Here is a 21,012-nt window from a genome sequence, read left to right as displayed (position 1 = left end):
AGCTGCGCACGCGCGCTGCCTCACCCGCCGCCGGGGAAATAGACACCGAAGCGGCGGCGGGCCGTGCCTCACCGCTGCTCTTCCGCCGGCGCAGAACTGAAGCGCCGTGGTGTCGGTGCCCGGCCGGAAGGCTGCGCACCGCCATGGCGAGTCCCGCGGGCCTGCGGCACGCAGCCGTTTGGAAGGTGCGACCCGAGCTGGGGCCGGGGCCGGGGTTTGATTTGGGGGCGGCGCGGCGCTGCCTCTGGCCGTGCGCGCTGCGGCGGCTGGGGGCCTTCCCGCGAGGCGGCGGGGAACGGCCCGGGCCTGTGTCCCGCCGCCACTGAGGGCGGTGAGCGGGGCTAGGCTTTAGGCTGCTGCGGCCTTCGCCCCCCTCGGGGCGCCGCCGCCGCGGGGCCTGGTCGGGGCCTCCTCAGAGCCTCCTCAGAGAGAAAAGCGTGGCCTTGGAGAGGCCGAGGAGCCGGTGCACACCCGGTTGTCAGCACGGTCTGTTCTTCTGCCGAGAGATGTAATAAACGCAGTAATTATCACGGTCCCTGTGCTCGCCCAGTCTGAGTTGAAGTGGCCCTGTACTCTATTTTCAAGTATTATGAACTGTAAGGAAAATGCAGACAAGTTGTGTCCTGCTCTCTTTGCAGATGCTGGGGAAGAGGATGGAGGGGATGGTGTCCACAGCGTGGGTTCGTTGTCTCTTTACTAAGTCGAGAATTCCAGACTCGGTATGTGTTTCAGTAACTAAGAAACTGAAAAATAGCTATTAGCCTGCTTAATTCTGTGGCATGACAGCTTTCTAGAGACAGTGAATGGGATGAGCAGGCTCATGGTGTGCTAGGTGGAAAACTAGCTGAATGGCAGGGCTTAAAGGGCTGTGGTGAATGGGGCTACATCTGACTGGCAACAGGTCACCAGTGGTATTCCTCAGGGCTCAATCCAAGGGCCAGTTCTGTTCAATATTTTTATCAGTAATCTGGATGCAGGAGTTGAATGCACCATTAGCAGGCTTGGTGATGATACCAAGCTGGGAGGTGCTGTCGACTCTTTCATGGTACAGAATGCCTGGCAGAGGGATCTGGATTGGAGCATTGGGCGATCATCAGTGGCATGAAATTTAACAATAACCAGTTTCTGCACCTGGGACAGATTAATGCCAGGCACAAGTATAAACTGGGAGAGGAGTGGCTGGAGAGCAGCCCTGCAGAAAGAGATCTGTGGGTGCTGGTCGGCAGCAGGCTCAATGCAGGTCAGCAGTGGCCCTGGCAGCCACCAGGGCAGCCCGCACCCTGGGGTGCCCCGAACACGGCACAACCAGCCGGCCAGAAGAGGTGATGGTACCGCTGTGTTCAGCCTTGGTGCGGCCTCACCTGGAGCGCTGTGGGCGGTTCTGGGCCCCACGAGTAAAGAAGGATGTGAAGGTCCTTGAATGTGTCTAGAGGAGGGAAAGAAAGCTGGTGAAAGGGCTGGAAGGCATGTCCTGTGAGGAGTGGCTAGGGACTCTGGGCTGGTCTAGTCTGGAGAGAAGGCGGCTGAGGGGCGACCTCATCGCTCTCTACAGCTTCCTGAGGAGGGGACGTGGAGAGGGAGGTGCTGAGCTCTTCTCCCTGGGATCCAGTGACAGGACACGTGGGAATGGCTCAAAGCTGTGCCAGGGGAGGTTCAGACTTGACAGCAGGGAGCATTTCTTTACCAAGAGGGTGGTCAAACACTGGAACAGGCTTCCTGGAGAGGTGGTCGATGCCCCAAGCCTGTCAGTGTTTAAGAGGCATTTGAACAATACCCTTAACAGCATGCTTTGACTTTTGGTCAGTCCTGAATTGGTCAGGCAGTTGGGCTAGATGACTGTTGTAGGTCCCTTCCAGGTGAAACAGTCTACTCAGTAAACAACTAAACCAAAGTGATAGGAAGTTTGACTTACATTTTACATTTTTACATGTAAATTTTTATCTTATCTTTTTGCAAGGTACTGTCTAGGGTCAGTTGACTCTTTTCCTTCAAGTCATTCTTAAGGCCTGTGGAAAAACTTGCCATGCAGAGGCTCTTCAGTGAGGTGCATGGGAATGAAGTGCTAGGCTGGTATAGAGTGTTGTCCATGTATTTCTATGCAGTTGTATGTCCAAACTCAAGAGTTAATGTATCCATCAGCAAACCATTATAAAAATGTTTGACATAGAGTTACAAAAGTAAAATATGAGGTCACTTGTTGATGCTTTGACCTTCTGAAAAGAAAGGTAAACATGTAAGGATTTTTACCAAGGTTTATGTATGTTTTAAAAGTTATTTTGTTAATTATAATAGTAATAATTCGGCTATTTAGGAAAAAACCCTCTGTTTTTGTGAACTACTTCTTCTAGGTATTTCAGCCGCGGCCTGGAGATCATGAAAAGTATGGAGGTGACCCTGAGCAGCCCCACAAGATCCACATTGTTACTAGAATAAAAAGTGTGATTGGTCGCCCATATTGGGAAAAGAAGATAATACGTGATCTTGGACTGGTTCAAGTATGATTGTTGGTTTTTGTCCTTCTTGTGCACTCAGAAATGTAGAAACGTAGGGTAGAATTAAGGTGATGTGGTGTTTGATTTTATTTTTTTTTTAAGGACCTCAGTTTTGCAGTCAGAAAACTTGGATTGCTTTACAGCTACTATAAATGTAATTTGGAAATCAATGATGTGTTTAAGAGCTGGAAGAAACATTAATGGCAAATGCCCTATTAGTGGGAATTCAGAATATCACTGTATGGAATTGTTCAGCATGCCTGAGGAGAGATTTACCTTGAGAATTCTGCTAAAATAACAAAAATAGATTTGTAAATACTTTGAATTCAGTTTTCTCTGTGGGTCATATTATTCAGACATTGCAGGTAGGCAAATAAGACTCTATTAATAATGAAAAGGCTTCCAAATCCAAGACTCTTTAAGCGTTTGTGTCAGTGTGTTTATACAAATTTTTTAGGCCAACTCCACATTGTGCAAAGATTCATGTAGTCAGCGTTACATTACAGAAAAAAAAAATTGTATGCTTGATCACTTTAAGGTCTAACTGAAGCAAGGAGTCTTACCCCTAAACTCCTGTATTTATAGTATTTTTAACAGTTGGAAGAAATTTGAATATAATGATAATGTAATGGGAATAAAGCTGAATTTTTCGTTTTACTGGAATTGAGTTTGATCTAGTTTTTATTTCATATTTTAAAGTATGTTTTTGATGCGAGACATTTCTCTAAATTTTTTGTTTGCAAATGCAGTTTCTATTTTTGCTGGTAGTGTGAAAAGTTCAGTGAACAGAGATTTGGGGTTTGCATTTCGTGGCAGTGCGTTTCTAAAACCTGTTCTATCCTTTATATAGGCACATCAGCCAAGACTGCACAAAAATATCCCTTCTGTGAATTCCAAACTGAAAGTTGTTAAACATCTGATAAGGTTTGTTAACTATTTGTTTAATTTGGAACATTTAATGTAACTCTCTTCTAGTCATAGGACTTTACTAAGCAAACTCTTTTGCCTGTAGAATACAGCCACTGAAACTACCTCACGGGTTGCCAACAGAAGAGGAAATGTCAGACACCTTTCTTACAGTCAAGGGAGAGCTTGTCATTAAACGACGTCTGAAACCTGTGGAGCTGAAAGAAATTAAGTCTTAAGGTGTGCTGGTTTGATTTATATTTTAAAAAAATAAATAATTCAACTCCTAAGTTAAGAGTTTGTGTATGAAATATAAGCTTAATTCTTACCTTGTCTGGTATGAATGACAGAAGTGACACTGGTACTTAAAGGAGGATTCCTGTGTGTACAAATATAAAATTCAATGTTGTTAATATATGCCTGAAATGTTAAATGAATGATAGGCTTTCTGTCCTTGTGTTTTAAATTTTGTGGTTAGATTACTGCAGTTTATGGCTAGCTATTGGAGAACTTTTTGTAAAGTCATATAAGCAGAGAGTTAAGTAGAATAGATCTAACTAATGAGGACATTTCCCAACTAACAGTGAAGGTGTACAGTGATGGTGCATGACCTCACCTTTACTGCACAAAGGAAGGAACTGGAATTGGAAAGCCCTCTATTTAGCAGTTACACTGGCTATCTACCAAGAGTGTCATTTGATTGAGGCAGGTGTTTGGGTGACTTACTTTAGTCATCCAGATCTCATGCTTGTTCCTTAGCAAACAGTCTGTCATCTGGCCTCCTCCATAGCTTAAGAAGTGCCTGAAATCCCGATTTGGGAGTAACAGAAAGAGCAGTTCACAACTTGATAAGTTGTGTAATTTGCCTTTCAGGAAATGTGCTGTCTCACTTCATACGTATTTCTTGATCCTAAATGTTTAATAATAGTAGCATAAGAGCTGCAGTCTATGTGAAAGTTCATGCTTTTCCTGTTCTAAAATTGCAAACTTTAGAAATCTAGTGACCCTGAAGCATACCTCTTTGATGCAAATTAGTAATTACAGGCTGCAAGCTTGTAAAATAACACCTTTTGCTGAAGGATCTTGAATAGTACTGTGTGCATATTCTTATCTACAGTTTTAAGAATTGTGGCCAAAGTTAGGAAGCTGCTGCAGTATCAAATGATAAAGTAGTTTTCATTCCAGGGAGCGTAAATGCCATAGTTTTAACACACTGTGAGCCTCTCCATGCTAGACACTGTAGAGGAGTTAATCTTAATGACTGTAGGTTGTGAGAAGATTAGAGGGATACAGCTGCTGAAAATCAATATTTATCCTTTCTGCATGCTTGCAGATAAAACACCAGTAGGAGTTCAAGGGAATAGCTGTATCAGTAGAGTGACATAAAAGCTGGAGACAGTGTGTGCAGAAGAAAAAGGATGGTTTTGCTAGTGGCATTGAAGAGTGAAATGGCTCTTGTGCTAAGTGCTTTTCAATGTCCCGTGTCCTGACAATCTTACGGTACCATTTGTCAACTTGAAAGTGAGACAGCACTATCAGCACACGAGAAACCCCAGTATTTATCCAGAGTTCATTGCTTACAGGCTGCTGGTATTAATTTTGATCATTAATCTCATAGTTTACCTCTTGTAGTTTGCATAGAGGAAGTAAGTTCAGCTCAAGGCACAAATGAAGCTAGCAGACGCATGAATAGCGGACTATCAGGGCACTGAAGAGGATTGCCTGCCCCATCTACTTGTCTGTCAGAGCCTTAAAAAAATGACACAGCTGCTGCTGTAAAGGTGACAGGGTGCAGAAAGCAGGCTTACTGCTGCTTAAGCTTTTCCAGCTGCAAGGTGACTGCTCCTCTCCTCCCTAGTTGCATTAAGGGTGGGGAAAATCCCTGTTTCCTCTAGGGATCTCCGCTGGCTCTTTCCCCAGTTCTCCTCCTCCTTCTCCACCTCTTATCCATGGGATAGTAAAGAGTGAGTCTGAGGGGGCTGGAGCTGTTGCAACAGTGGATCCCAATGCATGAAGCAAATATTTAGGAATTGTGCAGATAAACATACAACTTGGCAAAGAAGTGAGGCATGAATGTAGATGTGAATAATGAAGCGCGATCCCCCACTAGGCAGGCCCCTGTGGTGCATCAAGGGTAATTAACGTGACTGTATGTAGTCAGTTAAGACAGGCCTCCGTGCTTAGTTAAAAAAAAATGTTTTTTGAAACAAGATTTAATATTTAAAGTCTGAAATAGGAACAATTAATCTCGTTCCCAAGAGAGCGCTGGGGAAGCAAGCAGTGGTTTCACAGTGCAAAAGCAGTCTGCACATGCCCTGACATTCACCAGGCTCCTTCCCTGGTGCTGGGAGCTGATAGCTGGGTCAGCATTGGCTTTATTCTGGCCAAAGAGTTTGCTGAAAAGCTTTAGAGGGCTGCCTTTCAGCAGGGATCTTACTGCTCTTCTGCCTTTCTGCCTCAAAAGAAGGATGAGGTTTGTGTTTTTAAGAAGGTTGACCATGTCTGCGTTAAACCAAATGCTTTTCCATGGTCACCCCAACTGTCCTTCAGCACTGTCCCAGCGTGTGACTCTCAAAAGGAAATACCAGCAATCACAGCTGGATCAACACACTTGCTGATGCCAGTTTTTGTAGTCTTGGCTTGATACTTGTCTGCATTTGTAAAATCTTTTTTCTGCAATGTTCTCTGAGGCAGGAACTCCTACAACACAATGTGCATGACTTGTCCTTTTGTTTTTAAAATCAGAAAAAAATTGTTCTAACAGTCATTATGATTGAGCTGATATGTTTCATCCTTCTGAGTCTATTTAGAGAGAAGCACTGATTTTGCTGAAGAGTAAGTGCCCTAGAAATCAATACACAGATGCTATAAAACACATTTTTCAAATATAGAGGGCAGTTCTCTAGTGCGTGGACTAAAAGATGAGTCTTATTTGACTGTAATGGGGCCATGTTCAGAAACTTAGGTCATAAGGGAAACTGTCTTAAGGGAGAGAGAAAAGCAGGCTTGATGGCAGGGGCTGGAGGCACTAGCAGACCTTGCATTCTCTGTGTGATTGTCTTGAATATCATCTCAAAGGCAACTCTACTCCCAGCATATACTTATGTGCCCAAGTAGCATCTTTGTTGGTTGTAGGAAAATCTGTTTGTGTTGCAATGACAGCCAGCCACAGTGGGATCCATAGTAGGCATGAGCTTGTGCATGGATGTAAGGGGAGATGAACAACTGAATTTGGTGCCCTACCTGCATAGCTCAGACCTTCCAGTTTTGTGGTTGCCTCCAAAGCTCCATTTCTGTCAACATTCAGTATATTCCCATAATGCTCCAAGCAGCCTAAGAGCAGTATTTACAACCAGATGTTAGGCCAGTGCAGTGTGTGGTGCATGCGGTTAAAATGTTTTCAGCTCCGTGACTGAAACCCATGGCATCATTTCAGTACTAGTGCAGGCATTTGTGCTAGCAGATGCGGTCATGTTATTGTATGCTCTGGGAGGGATTACCTCTCAGTCATGCCAGCATAAAGTGATCGTGTCACTTGTGATGCAAACTGGCGCTTTATGCACTATTAATCTCCCTGAATTTTACATTGCCTGAAAGTTTGCTGTCAAGTCTAAGCTTGTGACTTGGGCTGCCTGCATAGTCAATGGAGAAAGGCACCTTCAAAAGGTGTTTTCTTCGATTCCAAAATTAAAAAAAAATGATGAGTCAAAAGAAATCCTACATTACATACTGGCTCCAGCTTGCTTTTCCATAGCTACCATTAACAAGAAAAACTGAAGAGAAACATCGTTCAATTACATCCATTACAATTTATCTGACTTGCAGTTTGTTTGACTTGCAACTTATCTGCATTTATCTGTTGTCTAAACATGCCATTGCACAAAGGAAAATACACAAAGAGCAACTGAGAGGAACGATGCTAACCCAATTGCAGCAGTTAATGGAAAACAGATTTTGGTACAGTGAATTATTTACAAGAATATTAGATAAACATCACAGACCTGACATGTTTGCTGCAGGATGTCTCCCCACCTTCTCGTTGCACTTCCTGGAGACAAATAGGCTTTTTATCTGCTGTGATGTTTTGCAGCAGCTGGCTCACTGCATTTCCCACACGCTGCTGGTATTACAGGAAACAGAGATGCCTAACAACTTGTGCATCCTCCCAAACACAACAGGATTTCAGCTCTACAGCACAAACACAATTACAATGTAAAAAATGAAATACCTTTTAATTTAATTAAAAACCTCATTGCTAACAGTTTGGAATTAGGAGGAGCCTTGTCTGAAAACCACTTCCCCCACCTTCAGTTGTTGGAAGCAGTAATTGCTGACAATGGGAAGGCAGGAACCTGTGCTTTTGGATGTAATAAAGTTTTTGCAGCAAAGACCCAGGCAACAATAACATGACACAGAGCTGCAACTGCTGAGGATTTGGGTATGCAGAGAGTATGCCAGGTCTCTATTGTTATCCCCTCTACAAAGATGAAGGCACAAACCCCAATTAGGCAGCACGGATCAAAGGTACTGTAGCTGTTCGGCAGTAAGGAAAAAAGCCACTGGATGGCAGACCTTCCCATCACTGCCTGACATGCTTCTCCCCCATGGTAAATTTCATGGTAAAATTTTAAAATCATGGTAAAACCAGATGAAATGCTGTTTTGCTTTTTTGTCAGCTCTTTCACATTTTAAGATGGGGAATTCATCATGTGTCATTGCATTGAAAGATTCAGTTCTGTAAGTTTTTCCTGTACTTTTGATACGTCCTGTAGAGAGCTGGCTGCAAAAAGTCACAGTAGCCTATGCATGGAACTCTTCATGTTCATGATTACGAGTGAGTTTAAAGAAGGCTGAAACAGAGGGAAGTATGTCTGGCAGGAAGGAAAAAGAGCAGATATAGCTCATACAGAAGTGACATTTAAAAAAATTAACAATTTGAAATACCACTGAAGGTGATTCACAAACCAGTAATCTCCAAATGGCCTGTGCTACAATTCCCTTATAGCTGGGAGAGAATCATAAAGGGTGTACTAGTTTGTTGCTTCTACATCTCAGTAACTGAGGCAGGTAGATCAGTGTTTTCTGGAGCCCTATCTGGAAATTACTGTTTAGTCAGTCATATATACATGCATGGAGTCTCACATGTTCTGGGAATTGTTTTCCTCAACAAACTTATGTTCAGACTACTAGTGATGATGGCAAGCAGGCTCTTTCCAAGCCGAGGTGACTTGCTAGGCCAAATCTGTAGTTACAAGACAGATTCCAGAGCAAGCCTGGAAGGAAAGCCAGCAAGGCAAAAATCAGGGTCAGTAAGTTACAAAGCCAGGCGTAGGCTGACTTCCACTGCAGCTCAGGTGAAGACCCAGGGCGAGGTTGTGACCTTAAATGCAGCTCCTGAGCCAGCAGGCAGAAGGTGCGTGGAAGGGGAGAACTGCCGAGGCTTCTCATGGGGTGGTGTCAGAGCTGACCTTCAGTGCAGGCAGCCAGACCCCTGGGAGATGGGGAGAAGAGGCTGCAGAGCCCGTCAGAGCAGTCAGGGCCCAGACAGCACGGTCACCCCAAAGCTGACTCTTCTCCAGGCTGAGAGGACCTGGCTCCCTCAGCCTCTCCTTGTGTGTTCTGTGCTCCAGCCCTTCCCAGCTTGGTGGCCCCTGCTGGACTCACTTCTGTGTGTCAGTGTCCCTCTTGTATCAGGGAGCCCCAAACTGGATACAGCACTCCTGGCGTGGTCTCACAAGCACAAAAGAGAGGGAAATGATCGCTCCCCTCTCTGCTGGCTAGAATTTTGCTAACACAGCTCAGGGTGTTCTTAGTCTGCATCTCTGCAAGGGTCCATGGTGTCCAGCAGGACCCCCAGGTCCCTTTTTGCACAGCTTACTTTCTAGACAGTTGTCTCCCAGCTCATACATGCGTGGGGTTACTCTGTCAAAGTGTAGGGCTTTGCCTTTGCCTTAGTCGATTGTCATAGGGGTTACCATCAGCCCATTTCTCCAGCCTAGAGGTTTTAATTCTGTTTACACTGCTGTAGCGATCCATGCAGCCCTGGGAGGCACCCGTGGAGGTGATGCAGAAAGGATCAAGCAATAGAAACGTTTTGTGACTGCACCTAAAACCCAAGGGGAGGCCGCAGCTCGGGGAGGACGGGCTGCAGGGTGTGGGAGCTGCACGGGGCTGCCTCTGTTGCTCCTTGTGATGGAGGAGAGGCGAGGTCCTGCCCTGCATCCTGCGTCCTGCATCCTGTACCCTGAGCCCACCTGTCCCTCAGGGGCCACCCCTCCTGCAAGACTCACAAGGGGTCCGAAGCACTCCCTCCTCTGATAGTCTGCTGGCAACTGAGATATTGAGGAGGGGGGTGAGGAGGTGCATCAATGTCTCCTGCTTCCTGGCTGCAGAGTCTGTGTCCCTGACTGCTTGGGGTGAGGCAGCGAGGGACACCAAACTTAACCAGGCCAGCAAGCATCGGGAACCCAGGGTGGTTCTTCCTGAGCACACAGAACAACCTAAAAACTAATCACTCGCCATTGGCATGCATGAAGACATTAATATCTCTCACTGCTTGCTGAATAAACTAAAAAAACCTCTTTCTGAGCTGATGGAGTATTTCTCTTGGTTGTATAGGCAAAGCGATACACAAATAGAGTTGCATCTCTTTTGATAAGAGACCCCAGTGGCAGCTCCCCTGCTCTGGCACAAACCAGGATCCAGCTATCCACAAGAGACTTGTAATGCTCACTTCTGCTGGTTTTTCAAACCTGCATCTTCTACAACACTTTGGTAACTTCCTCTAATTCTCAAATCCCAGTATTTAATTCAGAAAAAATAAAATTAGTAATGTTCAGTGCCCTGTGCTGCTGTGCTTCCACCATGAATGCCCTTATTCCCTGCCCATATTCTGTTTACAAATTGCCTTCACCACACCTGGACAGCTTTACCTGAACCTCCTGAGCCTTTCTTTATACTCAGAAATTGGCATTTTTGAGATGCAAGCTGTCTCAATCATTGTGGCTATCTACTTTAGGGTGAGTTGTACTCTGGGAGCACCCATTTTCCCTCACTGGCTGTGAAGGGAGCTTAGGGAGACAGGCTCATGTGTGGATGAGAGCCATCTAAGTTTAGGTATCTTTATTCAAAGTCTTGGTATCTTTATTCAAGCAGAAATCTCATGCAGCAAAAAGCTGCAGCCCTTGAGCTGCTGGGGAGATGATACTGCTGCAGGGAATGAGAGGAGCTCATGCCCTGGGCAGTGGTATCTTACCTACTTGTCCTCAGCTCAGCTTCTAGCACAGGACTGAGATCTGGGGAAGTTCAATATACGAGGAAAGCCACCTTCCATTTTATGGTAATCTGGCACTGTGATTAAATACATTGGGCTGTGATTTTGTGAGACTTCACAGCATTTTTTTCTCATGTAAACAGAATCTGTTGCACCATAGACATTGGCGTGGTGGCAAGCAAGTATGTTCTCTGGAGTGGCATTTCCCAGATTTCCAAAGGGAAAAAAAAACCCACCTGCTTTTTGGTGAGTGCAGGATGGGCGTCTCTCCACCTGTATCTTTTATTTCATACTCTATTTGTGGAGGGAGCCATGGTGAGGGCTGAACTAACCAGCATCTAGCTGTTCTTCAGGTGTTTGTCCCAGACCCATCCCAGCATCCTGGGCTGTGTCTCTACTGCTCAAGAAAAGAGGGCTGGGACTGACCCTGGACTGTCAGCTGTGTGGCACAGAGGGGGCTGCAGCCCTCCCACCTGGGCTAGCACTCTCCTGAGAGACTGGCCATGTCCACACTGGTGGCCCATCTGCCCCTGCCTGGGGGATTGTGTTGGTTTTGACTGGGATGAAGTTAATTTTCTTCATAGCAGCTAGTCTGGGCCACGTTTTGGATTTGTGCTGGAAACAGTGTGGGTAACACAGGGATGTTTTAGTTCCTGCTGAGCAGCACTCACACAGGGTCAGGGCCTTTTCTGCTCCTCGCCCCACCCCACCAGCGAGCAGGCTGGGGGGCACAAGAAGTCGGGAGGGGACACAGCTGGCACAGCTGGCCCCAACTGACCCAAGGGGTATCCCGTACCCTGTGGGGTCATGCTCAGCAGGTAAAGCTGGGGGAGGAGGAAGGAAGGGGGGGACGTTTGGAGTTAATGGCGTTTGCCTCCCCAAGTCACCGTTACAGATGATGGAGCCCGGCTTTCCCAGAGACGGCTGAACACTTGCCTGCCGGTGGGAAGTGGTGAATGAATTCCTTGCTTTGCTTTGCTTGGATGCACAGCTTTTGCTTTGCCTGTTAAGCTGTCTTTGTTCCAACCCACGAGTTTTCTTACTTCTGCCCTTATGATTCCCTCTGCCATCTCACTGTGGGGGCATGGGCGAGCGGCCGGGTGGGGCTTGGCTGCCAGCGGGGGTTAAACCGCAGCAGGGATGCTCCTCTGACAGCATGCTCTGCCAGCATTGCTTGTCAACAGAAAAAAATAATGATGCCTTGTTGTTTCAGCTTTTTTTTTTTTTTCCGTAAGAGCTTTTAGCGAGCCTAGCACATCTCTGAAATGATTCAGACAACCCTTTGCCTCAGCATTTCTCAGTGCTGTGAGGGGGAGAGGTTTCTGGCATACGCCTGCTTGTGAGTAGAGGGACTGTAATGACCCAGGCTTTGCCAACTGTGTTTGCCACCTGGTGACAGACACCAATGCTAAGGATACCAATGTCACGTTAACGAGGGGTTATTTGCCTGCAGTTGCCCAAGTCAGAGGGTCTTGGAGCCCCTTGCCTCTGTCCACCAAGCTCTTTGCCAGCCCTTAAAAGACCTCTTCCTCTGCTCCCCAGCCACATTTCTGCACACTTACAACCCTTTCCCTGCCATCTCACATGCCAAAAATACCACAGGGGGGAAAAAAAAATATCACCCGCTGTGGGTGGGGGAGTCTGACTGGTGTCTTTGGAGGCTGCGGACAGTCTCCAAGGGGTGTGTAGGGGGCAGAAAGCAAAGCGCAGGAGGACTTGTTGGGCACACTTTATTAGTGGTGGGGCTGACTTGTTCTGCTGATGTCCTTATTTGCAGGTTCCATTTCCTTTGACGGTGAGAATACCATCTCATAGGTGTATATATATATACAGGGTCTCATCCCACCTCTGACAGCATCTTCACAAGATGGAGCTGCTGCACAGGGCTGACTGTGATGCGAGGAGTGGCACACTGCTCCCCCAGGTTTACCTTCATTACTTAATACCTGGACAGAAGATTGCCTCGTGGACCTGGCATATTTGCTCGAGATGATTGGTATTTTAACATTATCTCTTGGAAATCTCATGGAAAGAGAAGCTGACAATGAATAGGGGAGTGGGGATTTCCCCGCACTTTCAGTTGGAGCAAGGCAAGTAGCACTGAGCCGGTTATTAATGGGTTGCTGTGGTCATGGGATTAGCTGAACCTCTCTCTGCACCCTCTCTCTGTCTTCTCTGAGGACCGCTCAGGCCCCACAATTTCACCTTTCCGGTGGAGCTTGTGTTCCTGTTGTGGGACCACAGTGCCAGCCTTCCCAGCTGCTCTGCTCTCCTCTGCCTCTGCAGTTTATTCTCCCTGGTAGTCCGCAGCTGGATGAATGTGGTGGCCCAAAACAACCTTCTTAAAAAGTTGCTTCTTTAACTCTAAAAGCAACCAGCTTTGTGGAGAGAAGGGCTATAGGTACCAAAGTGCCACTTAATATGCTAGGTCAGCTGTTTCAGTCCAGGCCCATTATGCCTGGGGAGCTGGCCTCACTTTTGCAGACCCTCCCTTCCCCAGACCTTGAATGACTGATGCCTAAACCATGTTGGTGCTTCCAGAGCCAATGTGGGGAGCTGCTCTGTGCAGCGTCCATGCGAACTGTTGCTTCATTTCTTGCTATGTGTGCTGAGAAGATTACATCTGCATTTTACGTTATCTCCTCTGGCTGCATCTTCACAGAGCCACAGAAGCACAGACTGACCAGTGTTGGAGAGGACCTCAGGAGGTCTGTAGTCCAACCGCTTGCTCAAAACAGTACCAACTTTGAAGCTAGATCGGGTTTCTCAGGGCCTTGCCCTGTAAAGGCTTGAACACCTCGGAGGATGGAGATTCTCCATCCCCTCTGTGCAATCTGCTACAGTGCTTAACCACCCACCATTTTATGTGAAAAACTCCTTTTCTTTTTTCAGGTCCAAATTTGCCTTGTTGCAGCATGTAACTGTTGCCTCTGACCCTCCTGCTGTGCTCCTCTGAGAAAAGTATGGCTCCATCTTCTCTATAAGCTCCACAGAGGTATCTGGAAATGTCTCCCAAATGCCTCGTATTCTCCAGGCTGAGCAGACCTAGTTCCCTCAGCCTCTGCTTGTATAACTCGTACTCCACCTTGGTGGTCTGCACTGGTCCACAGCACATCAGGGTCACTTTTATACTGGGTAACCCAAAACTCAGCATGAGTGCCAAGTAGATGAGAAGGATCACTTCCCTGGACTTGCTGGTGATGCTTTTCCTAACGCAGCCCAGGAAGCTGTTGGCCGCCTTTACTGCAAGGCTGCATTACCCACTCGTGGTCAACTTGTTGTCCACCAGCACCCCCAGGGCTTTCTCCACAGAGCTGCTTCCAAACTGGCTGGTTTCCAGCAGTACTGGTGCCTGAGGCTTTTCCGACATGGGTGCAGGACTTGGCAGCACCTGTAGTTGAATTTCATGGGATTCCTGTCCAGCCTGCCCACATTCCTCTGGCTGCAGTCCTGTCCCACCAAACACCTGTGAACCTGCTGGGAGCGTTCTCTGTCCCACGTTGCTACTGAAGGACACTAAGCAATACTAGCTGCAGGATCAGTCCCTAGGGGATGCCCCTGGTAGCTGGCCACCAGCGAGACTTTGAACTGCTGGCCATCAACATTTGGCTGCAACAGCCCAGCTAGCTCATCAGCCTCTGTATAGAGCAACGTGACAGTCCTGCTGCTGAAACAGCTCGGGTATGTGGTAAGTGCGTAACACCTACCTATAGCATGTGTATGTAGCAAGGGCCACGACGATCCGGTCAGTAATTAGTATCCGTGAACTGTCAGTAGGCAGCTCTTGATCACAGCACTCACATGGGAGAGACAGTTCTGCCTTACCCAGAAGCCAGATTGCAGGGCACTGGATCAGGTCCAGTACCAATTACTTTTTACCCCTCTCTCCTGTGTCTGGCAGGAGGGAAGAACAGCCTCCGGCAATTAAATGTTTCAAGGCAGACGTCTGTGGGATAATCTGCCCCCCTGTATGGCCCTTGTGGCTCAAGCATGCAGCCGTGTCTTGTTAGAGATTGTCTCCGCTTCTAAGCAAAAGGTAAAAAAAATATGCTGCCAGGATTTTTATTATTATGACAGGAATCTATACTCCTGATTTCTGTAACCATGCACATATCCAGACCCCTCTTCAGCTCTGTCAGTTCCTTAATCTGAATCAACTGAGGTGTGGCTGCATAGGCAGGGAATTTATAAAATAAAACCTGATTTAAAGGACAGAAATGGAACAAATTTTCTTCTTGCAGCAAGAAACCTTTCCAGTTCTGGAAAGTTCCAAAGTGTTTCTGGAAAGCGGAGGGCTGCAGTAGGGCAGCTCGCAGGGTGAAGGCACAGGAGAGTCTCAAGTCAGCTATATCCCCACTGTGTGGGTTGTTTCATGCTCTTGAACGTTTCTCCTCTATTGCTAATTAGCTAAATAAGAGCAGGGTAAGAAATTAATGATCCTAGTTATGCCTTCAGGGGAGAAACTGGGCTGATAGAAGCTTCCCAAAGCAATTAAGCCCATTTAAGCTGTGGGAGATCACCTAGCAGGTGGTGGGATGCTCTGGGTGCTGGGAGCTCCTGTGCTAGGAGCAGGTCCCTGATCCCAGGGCTGCACCGTGTCCTTGTAGATGGTTGAGGCATATGAGGAACTGGTGAAACTTCATGGATAAGAGGAGCAGCCTAGAAGGAGCAGGCTGCACCTGAGCTGTAACGCAGCCAGGCTGTGGCACTGGAAATTAAAGAGCTTGTAGAGGAGCATTTCCACTAGAGGCAGGGGAAAGCTGACGTGCAGAGAACTATGTGATATGGACCGAAGTGGTCTACAAGGTGGACATAGCTGACATTCAGTTTACCTCTGAAAAAAACCCAGGAGGGAAATAAACAGCACGCTCACAATAAATGGGAAAGACAAAACAGAGAGAAAAAAGTAGTAAGTGTTTGGCATGCGCAATATTAAGCAATGAAGCAAGAGCAAACTTAAGAATTGCTTCTGCACAGTTGCTAGAGGATTCAAAAACAAGCCAGAAGAACCCAAATTCCTGGTGCCAAGTGACAACCCTGAGATAGCGGGCATCTCAGAGACTTGGTGGAGGCTAGAAAACCAGTGAAACACAGCACTAACAGCCTCATAGGAATGACAGAGTAGGGTGCAGAGGTGGAGGAGTGATGCCATATGTGAAGGATAAATGTAACAGCATAAAAATATTACAGGAAAAGAGAAGCACCCTAAAAACCTGTGGGTGGAAGTCCCAGTCACTACCAATAAAAATGCTGTAGTAGGACTGTACTATTGGCCCTTTATGACGACAATGAAAGTGGTCAGTGAGACCAGAGAAGCTGTGAATACAGGATGGTTGTAGGAGTGGAAGCCTGCATATAGGCTAGATCAATGCCTCGTCAGGATGAGATTGCAATAAATCCCTGCTTCCAGGAAGAACTGGTCTGGGAACCCACAGAAAGAAATGCTAGAGCGTGGTACAAGGGTTTCAGTTGCTCTGAGGCTGCGATCCTACAACATGGTCGCTTTTAACACTGAAATGGGAAAAATCAGGCCATGTGCATCCAGTATAAGATTAATTCGGTTTCAAAGAAGACAATTGAATAAACTGAGGCAAGCATTAACACCAACAGCCTCCATCAAAAATGAGCAGCCCCAAACCAAAGACACCTGCAAACATCTTGGAGACTGTTCAAAAATACCAGGTTAGAAGCCCACACTAAAAGGATGCCACAACTCAAAAAAAAAAAGAAAATGTTGTCCCCTCAAAGGAGAAGTGACAGTGACTGCCATATGGAAAAGGCTGCTATGCAGGAAATGGAAACCTTGTCCATATGACAATTGGTGATAAATTGACATAAAACACAGGAGCATGTGTTTTATAGATGTAAACAAAGAAAAGGACTGAAAAAGTTTGGAGAGTACCTTGCAAAGGATACTCAGACTGTTGACATAAGGTCTTCAAAGATATCAAGAGCAGCTAGGGTCAGGACTGCTTGGTAAAAAGGCATGAAAGGGGCACTCGGGGCTGACAAAGCCTTAGTAGTCCTGCATAGCCTTTGTGCCAGTCTTTACCATGGAGGCTGTGGGGAGGTTCCCACCCTGGGACAGTTGATAGCAGCCTGATTAATTCAGTGTAAATAGTAAGTAAGTACTGGAGCATCAGTGCCGGCATGCTGGTGGGCGCCAGTGTCACCACCCCTGATTGTGGCACTGACCCCAGAGGGGTCCTTGGGACCACAGGCAATATAGGAGAGTGTACATTAAAGATAAGATCACTGAGGTGATGGATAAACCTGGTCAGCTGGGAGAGAGTCAGCCCAGCTCCCATAAGGAGCCTACCTTGGCTCCTGATGGTCTTTTGGGGTGGTGTCAGTGAATATGTGAATAAAGGCCAGTGGGTAAAGCGTAGCTGGGTCTTCAAAAATAATTTTATGAAGATTCAAACTAGCATTACCAAATTTGCCATGGCTTTGCCACCCAGGAGGCTGTGGAGGCCCACAGCACCAGCACGTTCACAAAGTGACTGGATGGATTCATGGACAACAACACTAGACAGAGGGTGGATGCGTCTCCTGCCACCCCTGTCAAACAGCTGGGGATGCTGGGCCATAGGAGGAAAACGGACTGCAGAAAGCAGCCAAGCCCATGTGTCCTCCCCAGCCAGCATCTCCTGCTGCTGCTGCTAGAGACAGACTTCAGGGGTGACCGACCACCGGTATGACCCACACGGCATTTCTCATATTCACCTGACACCTCGTTTAGAGCAGGGCCAGTATTGCCCTTTTTGGCCTGGATATAACATGAGGTTGCTTTGATCAGGAAGGAAACCCCGTAAGATGATCCTTATATTTTGGAGTCATGTTCTGAGTGTGCCCAGGGCAGCCACCAGAGAAGCACCGCCCTGTGAACAGATTGCTGGCTGGGAAATCCCAGCCCACTTTTTCAATGAGTAACGAAGCAGAGCAAACTGTTATTCAGCACTGCGTTGCTGTGGTGGCATTTCCCTTTGTTTTCTGCACGTCTTGGAGAGAGGCATGGACATGTGGCTCAAAATGATCCAACTCCAGCGTTCAGAGTCAGTCATCAGAGCAATCTGTTCACTCACATGGCTTACGGCTCTGGCCCACGGGCACTTGTTTTTGGCAGTGTTTTCCTACTGCTTCAGTTACTGCTGAAACAAGTTGTTTGGTTGCTGCCTCTGCCTGGTGTTTATGAAAGCCGGTCGTTACAGCCCTGGATTTCAGACAGATCCCTGACTGAGCCGTGGGGGGATCAGTCCGTACCACCTGTAGCTTAGTAAGTCAATGACAGAAAGCTCGCCGCCTCACGTTTGCTGTTTATTGTAAGATGCGCATTTAAATGTATTCCCCAATACTGACATTGGTTGTAAAACCAAAGCGTAGGACCCTGAGAGAGAAGGGTTTTTTTCCCTGTCTGTAATATGTTGTCTTTTCAGTTTGCTGACTGCTAATTCTGATGCAGCGATGTTAGCCTGGAAAGGTCCTTAAACAACACCTATTGCATTTCCCTGCCCTACAACAGCGTGACACACAGCTACTTTTACTTTTTGGTCTCATTTATTCTTTAAAACGGCCAATGAATGTTGCATTGCTTCATTACCCTGAAAGTTTTCTGAAGTACCCAACACAAACCTGCTGCCAAACTCTTGCTCCTTGCCTTACCCTCGAGGGGAAGGGGAAGGACATGGGTCATGGCCCTCCATTTCTTTTGCATATTAGAACATCCTAACTGTGGCCACTTTCTTTTTTCTAAAAAAAAAAAAAAAAAAAAAGATTCCTTGTTTTATATAGGCTGTACCTTCCATTTGAGTTGCAATCCTCCTGAGCACATTTTTGTTCTTGCAACAGGCTCAAACACTGTAGCCAAGCCTCACTGATGAGGACAGCTGAGCAGCTGACGGGAGAATTCCCCTAGGTGCTTCATTTACAGTGCTATGACAAAGATAAATCCCCAGATGGGATTTTCCCTCTTCTGTTTTTTCCCCCTTCCCCCTTCCCCTGGCATCAACTAGTTCAGTTCTCACTGGATTCTACGATTCTATGACCAGGAAAAGATTGGAGGGGATGAACTCACTGTTTTCTGAGAAAGCCTTTGCTTAAATCTTAAGGCAGTGTGCCAGTGTTAAACTTCCCTTAATTATTTACTCCTTCCTGCCAATTTATCAAGTAATTATATTTCAACTCAATTTCTACAGAGGTTTTCCTTGTTCACTACAAAGTGCTGATACCCTAAAATAATACTTGCAAATATGGAAGTCTCATAATCAGGCTTTTTAAATAGCCTCTAAAAAAGACGTAATCCTTTGTGGCAATGCTACACGAGCCGCAAGGCAGGTCTGCAGGCCCTTGGGTGTTGCTACCATAACGTGAAGCAGCACTTTCATAGGTAATGTATGCAGAAATTGGACTCCTGAGGAGCTCACAGATCTGCAGAGGGATGGCAGCACCAGTAGTGATGACAGGGAGCTTGCTGGCAGCAATTAAGGGTGACTTGAAGGGAACCAAAGAAAGCTCCACTCTTGTTCACCTCCAAACTTGGAAAAAAAAAATCATGCATGTAGGCAGCAATGAAATTCCCTGCTCTATTTGAAGTTTATACTGATCTACCAAAAATGCATTCATAGATTTTACATAAGAGGTTTGTATAACATAGAGATTTATATAACATAATGCACCAAAGACTTCAATCTATGGATTTTACATAAGCTATCTCAAGTAGAAGGGATCAAACCACATGATATGTTTCATGAATTTCTATTTAAAAGTAATGAATTTACTAAAATTATCTTAATATAGTGCAGAATGCACTGAAGACCAAATAATATGTAGTTTATTACCTGTGGCTGCTCAACACTGAATTGTTTTCTGTAGTCTTAAAAAACAAAAACCAGTAACATAAGAGAAATCCTAGAGCTCTCTCTGGTCTCCAGAGGTGATAAAATGAGTTTGCTTGCATTAATCATGCACAGTCCTTGCCGCAACGGTGAGCAGATGAGTGACTGACGAGACAAGGAACATTAAAATTGCTCCTCCTGCAAAAGCTGTCTGCAAACCAGCTCTCACGTCACGCTGCCTGCACTGACCCTGCGTGGCAGCCCTGGCACACGTGCAGCACAGCCCCGTGCTGCCAGGGAGGGCCCGACAGGCACATCGCTTCTGCATCGGCAGCTGGCAGAAAAGTGCCCTGATGCCTCCAAAGTGGTTGGAGGCTAAATGTGAATGCGCTGATCCTCCTGTTCACAGGTTTGGGGGCAGCGGCCAGGCTGCCTCGTGCCCTGCCTCCCAGCCCAGCTATGCTCACCCACCCCAGTCTGCAGCACCATTTCCCTCTCCCTGTTTTCAAATTGAGTTTTAAGCCCATTCTAAGAGTATCAAATTGGATTATTTACTCAAATTGCAGGTTGCTGCCCACTGGGTCCTGTGAAATTGAAAGAAAAAAAAAAAAAGAAAAAAAGATTGGGATTCGACTTTTATCTTTATTTTCTCTCTTATTCTCAGTATTATTCTCAGTAAACCTAGATTTGCACCCAGACCCATCCACATCGAAGAACGCTTTCAAACAGAGCTTATAAACCCAGAGCTAATTCACTGCTAATTAGAAGCTGGGATTCCTGGCAGAGGGACAGATGCTGAATCGCTTTTAAACTTGGAGGAAACCCAGCATAAAGGTGCCAAAGCTAAAGCAGGAAAGGTTGTGGGGTTTTTTTACTAACACCATTGTTGTGGTACAGCAGCTGGGGTGGGTATGGTTGGGGCCAGCTCCTGCTCAGAGGGCTGCTCTCTAACAGAAAGGTGTTTCGCATGCCTGCTGTGGCACTTGCAGTATGTCCCATATAGAGGATTTCCCCTGTGTGAGGCTGCTTTTCAGAGGTCTCCAGCCCCATCACGGCCATGGGCTCCAGGGCTCAGGAGACTAACAGAAGCAGGTTTGGCATTGTCCCCCACAAAGCTGGCCGCAGGGATCCACAGCTAGCGCAGAGACCAAAGGCTTGGTGAGAGGTTTCTTCATTGCCCTGTAGCCAGCACAATCAGGGGGTAGAAAGACTTTAACTTGGGGCTTCATCCCCCCACCAGCCAGGGAAAGGGAAGGAGGTGCATGGAGGAGGTGGGAAGAGCACAGCCAATGCCCAGGGAGAGCTGCTGCCATGCCCGCGCCTGGGGGATGCACGAACAGCCCTGGGTTCAGCTGCGACCAGGAAGAGGCACCTTCCTCACCCGACACTTGAACACTGCTGGTCTGTCCCCATCTGCCTCTCAAAGGCCCAGAGCTTGTGGTGTCTCATCCCCGTGGGTCCCCTGGAAGGCAGTGCCGAGCTTGCCCATCGGCAAGTGGGGAGCTGG

The 21,012-nt window shown here is 46.8% G+C and overlaps 2 protein-coding genes and 1 long non-coding RNA gene across 3 annotated transcripts in view; 2 read left to right on the top strand and 1 right to left on the bottom strand.

The window, feature by feature from the left end:
• The window catches only part of LOC308059664, a 253,715-nt gene that overhangs the window by 218,360 nt on the left and 14,343 nt on the right, over positions 1-21,012 (top strand). The gene's annotated exons all lie outside the window — the stretch shown is intronic.
• MRPL30 (mitochondrial ribosomal protein L30) lies at positions 14-3,688 on the top strand. Its single transcript, XM_080377351.1, has 5 exons — positions 14-185; positions 639-719; positions 2,349-2,495; positions 3,343-3,416; positions 3,505-3,688. The coding sequence occupies exons 1-5, from the start codon at positions 144-146 to the stop codon at positions 3,635-3,637; spliced, it is 477 nt and encodes a 158-aa protein (XP_080233477.1). The 5' UTR covers positions 14-143; the 3' UTR covers positions 3,638-3,688.
• On the bottom strand, positions 728-7,461 carry LOC308059131 (lysozyme g-like). Its single transcript, XM_080376069.1, is given in 7 exon segments — positions 728-2,210; positions 3,728-4,982; positions 5,859-5,969; positions 5,973-6,068; positions 6,070-6,098; positions 6,642-6,731; positions 7,400-7,461. Coding segments are annotated over 6 exon segments (663 nt in total). The 5' UTR covers positions 7,407-7,461; the 3' UTR covers positions 728-2,210; positions 3,728-4,652.

Source organism: Falco punctatus (genome assembly GCF_963210335.1).
Source record: "Falco punctatus genome assembly, chromosome: 2".
Taxonomy (NCBI): domain Eukaryota; kingdom Metazoa; phylum Chordata; class Aves; order Falconiformes; family Falconidae; genus Falco; species Falco punctatus.
Note: the sequence above shows the minus strand (reverse complement) of the source record. Positions and strands in the feature narration are given on the sequence as shown.

Bases quoted from the DNA above. Each gene is read 5' to 3' on its own strand.
- MRPL30 (XM_080377351.1), top strand. From the start codon at position 144: ATGGCGAGTCCCGCGGGCCTGCGGCACGCAGCCGTTTGGAAG. The intron at 186-638 runs GTGCGACCCGAG...CTCTCTTTGCAG, and splicing joins GGCACGCAGCCGTTTGGAAG to ATGCTGGGGAAGAGGATGGA. The intron at 3,417-3,504 runs GTTTGTTAACTA...TTTTGCCTGTAG, and splicing joins GTTGTTAAACATCTGATAAG to AATACAGCCACTGAAACTAC.